At 26.3% G+C, this 5,063-nt stretch overlaps 3 protein-coding genes across 3 annotated transcripts; all 3 read left to right on the top strand.

Annotated features, from left to right (window-relative positions):
• Window positions 1–730: 730 nt before the first annotated feature.
• Window positions 731–1,370, top strand: LOC102679112. The gene is made up of 2 exons (XM_031511149.1): window positions 731–1,085; window positions 1,168–1,370. Exons 1-2 carry the CDS (start codon window positions 858–860, stop codon window positions 1,321–1,323), a joined length of 384 nt encoding a protein of 127 aa, XP_031367009.1. The 5' UTR covers window positions 731–857; the 3' UTR covers window positions 1,324–1,370.
• On the top strand, window positions 1,186–4,319 carry LOC102679377. Its single transcript, XM_031511099.1, is given in 8 exon segments — window positions 1,186–1,319; window positions 1,498–3,051; window positions 3,134–3,263; window positions 3,339–3,463; window positions 3,538–3,672; window positions 3,787–4,196; window positions 4,198–4,204; window positions 4,257–4,319. Coding segments are annotated over 6 exon segments (795 nt in total). The 5' UTR covers window positions 1,186–1,319; window positions 1,498–3,051; window positions 3,134–3,208.
• LOC102679252 (kinesin-II 85 kDa subunit-like) lies at window positions 1,526–2,919 on the top strand. The gene is made up of 7 exons (XM_031511100.1): window positions 1,526–1,591; window positions 1,667–1,846; window positions 1,934–2,119; window positions 2,242–2,450; window positions 2,536–2,611; window positions 2,684–2,837; window positions 2,915–2,919. The coding sequence occupies exons 1-7, from the start codon at window positions 1,526–1,528 to the stop codon at window positions 2,917–2,919; spliced, it is 876 nt and encodes a 291-aa protein (XP_031366960.1).
• Window positions 4,320–5,063: the final 744 nt, after the last annotated feature.

Raw genomic sequence — 5,063 nt, 5'->3', positions numbered from 1 at the left:
GTTTTTTTTTTTTTTTTTTTTTTTTTTTTTATTATTAATTCGTTACCAATGAAACACAGAACTGACAATTTGAATGCAATCACTCGTTGATTGATATTTCTTTAATCTTATGTATTTATATAATATGCGTTTTGAACAGTTGACAGTAATTTTATACAATATAAATGATTTTATATTTAACAATTTATAAGTTTTTGATAAAGGATAAGCAGTAGAAATGATTAAAAAACAAAAAAATATGAAATTTAGTTAAGTGCAACATAAATTTAATTTAATTAAATCATCTATTTTTACTTTCGTGGTTTAATAATATTTTTAAATCAATTTGAGTTTTTTTTCTCGCTAAGTAAGAAATATATTGTTAATTTACAATTGTATGCGTTAAAAAAAAGTTATGTTCTTTTTCACAGAATTATATACGATTTGCTTTTTCTAATGGCACAATGTGTGATTTGTATTGAATTATCACAAAATAAAAGACTCAATATTGATTGCATCAAGTTGACAATTTTCTAAAATTTATCGCGTTTTTCATAAAATATAAATAATATATAAATAAAGTATAAGATTCTGTATATTAAAAAATAGTGCGTATTCGATGTAAGTAAGAATTAGAAATGCATATTTTTTTTTTTTTTATATTTTCAATATAACTCTATGTATTATGCGCGCAAATTCTCGCTTTTGAAAAGTTTCAGAAAAGTGAAGTTACACACGCATGATCATATCATTTCTTGTATATTCTATATTCATCAAAACACGTAATTGACTATCTCCATTCGTTAGGGTTATTCAAATCAACCCTACAAGATGTTGCACCAACCAAAAAAATAGGAATTCCCTCGCCGAAAAAATGAATGTCCAGAAAAAAATCTTTAATCTCTCACAACTTCGCACGAAGTTCGCAACAAAAAGTTTATAAACAGCCATTAACACAACAGATCGAAACAAATTGGTTTTTCCTTCCAAGGATGACTAATAACGATAATGCGAGCATCACTGAGAAAAATATAAAGATCTTTATTAGAATTTTCCCTTTCGAGAGATTCTGTGAATCGTGCGCAAAAATCGACATGAATCGCAAGGTAAATGAAATTTCTCTTCTGTCTGAATCCGTTTCTCTCTTTTCATATTAAAAAGAGATAATTTTGTTTTTATGTTATTTAGAAGATTTTCATACGGTATCTACAAGAAATGCAACCCAATAGAATAGCTATACCAAAAAAACCATCTTACTGGTGTTTTCAAGCGGATGAAATTTTTTATAACAGTTCACAAGAAGAAGTGTACCGTGTCACAACCGAGGATCTTGTATCAAAGTAAGGAAAAAAATATATTTTCTCTTTGATCGATGTCGTTCGAAACTTTTTGATATACCGATTTACCGATGTTAACGATATTTTTTTTTTAAAAAGAAAAGGAAGTTTCGAACGGTATCGAATAATGATATCGATTGGAAATATAAAAGTTGATATAATCGAAGAATCACGATTTAAGAATTTTAGATGGTGTGAATTGTATTTTAATGGGCTACGGGCAAACAGGTTCTGGGAAGAGCTTTACTATGAGCGGTCTCCGAAACAACTGGGAAGTACGATTATGCGGAATATATTTTCAATTTTAAGTTTTTATATTGCAAAGACAGCGATTACATCCTTTTTCTCAGCACAGAGGCCTGGTCCCGCGACTTTTGACCCAAATGTTTGCTGAAAAGGCGAAAAGAAAAAAAATCAACAAAATAGAATACTGTATAAGCTTCATTGAGATTTATGGAAAAGAAACGAAAGATTTGTTACTCTCTACGGATAATAACAAAGTCAAGATAAACGAGCGAGAACCGTTCAAGGTATTAAAAGATATAAGATATTAAAAAGAGAAAGAAAAGATTAAGGAAGGATATTCGATGAGTATTTCTCAGTCAGAGAAATTGTAGGAAATCTCCATGATACCTGTGGATAATGAAAATGAATGTCTGAAAAAAATCTTTGAAGGAGAAATTAGGAGATCGATTGCAATAGGATCGACTTATCCAGCCTCTCACTTATCCATGTCTGTGATTACTTTTCATGTATCTAATCTTAGTTTAATAACATCATGGGGTATTGTAACGACAGCCAAAGTAATTATTCGTTATATTATTTGTATCTCTACGAGTTTTTTAAAGCGTGAAATTGAAGATAATAAGATTATGAATTAATTGGTTTTGTTCCTCTTTAATTAAAAATTTAATTAACATGTTAGATACATATTGTGGAAACAGCTGGTACAGGAACAGTAGGAAAGAATAGTTGTTGGAAAACAGCGACAGATATTGGTATGGCGAATTTAATGAAAACTCAGTTGGAGCAATTCTTTTCACATATAGAAAGTCCAGCCACTATTAATATATCACGCTCCAATAATTTGTTCAAGATTTTAGGAAATGCTTTTTCAGTTTCATCTATAATTCGGTTATTAAAAGGAAATTCATGATTGTATAATAGAATTTAAATTATTAAATTTACTATAATATGACTCATAATGTAATTGTAATAGGTTTATATCTCATATTCGAATCACGGAAGAAGATCTTGACATCACACTATCGACTTTACGACTCACCGCAAAAATTGCAAAGTTAAAACCAATCAGGATAAAAAAAGATATTAAATATGAAACGGATTTGATTATATATAAACTTCAGAACGAAGTTAATGCTTTGAAGAAGGAACTGATGTTGAACAACTTGATTTTAAATCAAGAAGCGCTAATGAATATTTCCAAGTCTCGGATGGAACAAATTAACCGGAGTATTTTTAATTTTTTAAACGACAAGATTTCGGACTTCACGCTGTTTAGTATGTCCCAGGCCCAAGTATTGTTAAAGTGTATCAAGGATTTATATAACAGGTTGCATAATCTGTGTTATGTATAGGATAGTTTTAGATTCAATTTCTAAATAAATGAATCGTTAGATTAACCGCCAAGGAAGTTGAAGTTGAAAAATTAAAAGAGACGTATGAAAATTTAATCAAAATCGTGCCGGAAAGTTCAACAGCAACTTTACTCAAGGTATTATTAATTAAATATTACATTTTTAATAAATTAATAAATTTAAACCATTATATTTTTATTTTGAATAAAAAAATGCTAGAAAACTCTATTATCTACCGATGAAATCAATGACCAGACACAAATTAAGAGTCCTTTCTTAAAACCTATTGATTATATGGAAGAAGATGAAAAAGAAATAGAAAAAGAAGTTGGAACATTAAAGATACTCAGTAGATTAATATTTCTATTTAATTATTGAATATTAATTTTATTGAATATTAATGAATAAATTTTTTGTTCAATAGCGGAAGGTGTAACTATAGGTCCCTTTATGAAAGAACCTACTCTTGATGAAAGTTTAAAACAACCCAAACATATAATGGTGACTAAAATTAATATCGAGAAAATTGATATCCAGAATGTACAGACGGTTAGACTGTTTTTATTTCAATATATTTTTCTTAAAAATTTTCATATATTACTGATTTATATACATTAATAAAGGTTCGACAATTGTTTCATTCTTTCTTAAAAGAGAATGTAGAATATGCAAAAATTATGGAAAAATTTGTTAGAAACGAGAAGACTTTTGCTGTAGTTCGACAAAAATTTATAGATACAATTGATAGTTATTTCCAGGTGCATTGCAATTTTATTATTTTTTTATTATTTAACAAATTAATTGAAAATAATAATATTGAACAAAACTTTATTTAGAATTTTTCTTAATTTTTTTAAATTATTCCTTCCTAGTCAAAGAGAAGTGTAGATGATGCGCGTGATGAATTAAACAAATACCGACAAGTTCGACAAGTTTTAGAATTAGAAGATTTAGAAAAAAAAGATAATGTATGTGAAATTGAAAGAACAATTGAACAAAATCTTTTATGTTATGAAAAAGTGTCAATTAATTTAGAAGAAGAGGTTAATCAGATACAAAATGAAATTAACATGTTATCAAATCAACGCGTTGAAATGAAGTTAAAGCTAGAATGTGGTTTTCGAAAATATTGTAAACAAAAGAATATTTTATTGCATAGTACTGAAAAATTGATGAAAATATTGTTGGAATCTGAAGTAGATAATCTGAAAATGATTCAATATAAGTTCAATAAGTTTCAACGAATGATGTTGCGTAAAACAGAAGTAAATATTATTTTAATTTAAATACTTGAATTTTAAAATTTTAAAATTTTTTAATCTTGCTTTTTCTTTTATATTAGGAATTAGAAAGAACAAAAAAAGTTCGTTTTGATAAAGGAATATGCAATAGTGCTAATACATAGCTAACGAAAATATTATCTTCTTAGCAATAAATATTAATATTTAGTATACAAATAAAAGCATTTTTGAATAATTTTAAATTGTAGTTTGTAATTTAAACGCAAAAAATTATCATTAATGTGAATGAAAACTATATATAGACAAGTAAAGTAAATTATAAAAGAAAAAAAAAGATAGGGGAAGCAAAATATTAAATCAGCGCCATCTTTAGAGTGTCGCAAATAAAACACACAAAAAAAAAAAAAATAGAAAATAATTGGAGAAAGATAGAAATAAAATAATAATGAACTGTTAACGCCATCTTTTGAGTGTCTTTGAAAATAGGAATATTTTTCTAAAAAATATTCAAAAGATGGTACTAACAGTCAATTCTTATCCTACTTTATCTTTCTATTAAATGAAAATATTTTATTCGAGAGATGGCACTAAGGGTCAATTCTTATTTACTATCTATTTTTCTCTTGCTATTTTTTATCTTTTTTTTTTTTCATTTTTTTTCATTTGTGACATTTTAGAGATAACACTGATTTAAATATTTTTATACTATTTCTGTCCTTTTTTCATTATTTGCTCTCTTTATCTAAATTTGTTCTATTATTTGTTTATGCATTCAAAAGGCTTCGATAATTTTATTATCTTTTTTGTTTATTCTATTGATTATAAAATTAAATTTTATTTTAATATTAATATTTAGAATAATAAAATATTAAAGAATAATAAAATTATTAACATAAAATTAAAATTTA

This window comes from Apis dorsata, unplaced genomic scaffold, assembly GCF_000469605.1.
Source record: "Apis dorsata unplaced genomic scaffold, Apis dorsata 1.3 scaffold_292, whole genome shotgun sequence".
Taxonomy (NCBI): domain Eukaryota; kingdom Metazoa; phylum Arthropoda; class Insecta; order Hymenoptera; family Apidae; genus Apis; species Apis dorsata.
The sequence above is the reverse complement of the archived record's forward strand: the minus strand, read 5'-3'. Positions and strand labels throughout refer to the sequence as shown.

Excerpts from the sequence above, each read along its gene's own strand:
- LOC102679112 (XM_031511149.1), top strand. The coding sequence starts at position 858 with ATGTCCAGAAAAAAATCTTTAATCTCTCACAACTTCGCACGAAGTTCG. Across the intron at positions 1,086-1,167 it reads AAATCGACATGAATCGCAAG|AAGATTTTCATACGGTATCT; the intron begins GTAAATGAAATT and ends TATGTTATTTAG.
- LOC102679252 (XM_031511100.1), top strand. The coding sequence starts at position 1,526 with ATGGGCTACGGGCAAACAGGTTCTGGGAAGAGCTTTACTATGAGCGGT. Across the intron at positions 2,120-2,241 it reads GTATTGTAACGACAGCCAAA|ATACATATTGTGGAAACAGC; the intron begins GTAATTATTCGT and ends TTAACATGTTAG. Across the intron at positions 2,612-2,683 it reads TACGACTCACCGCAAAAATT|AACGAAGTTAATGCTTTGAA; the intron begins GCAAAGTTAAAA and ends TATAAACTTCAG.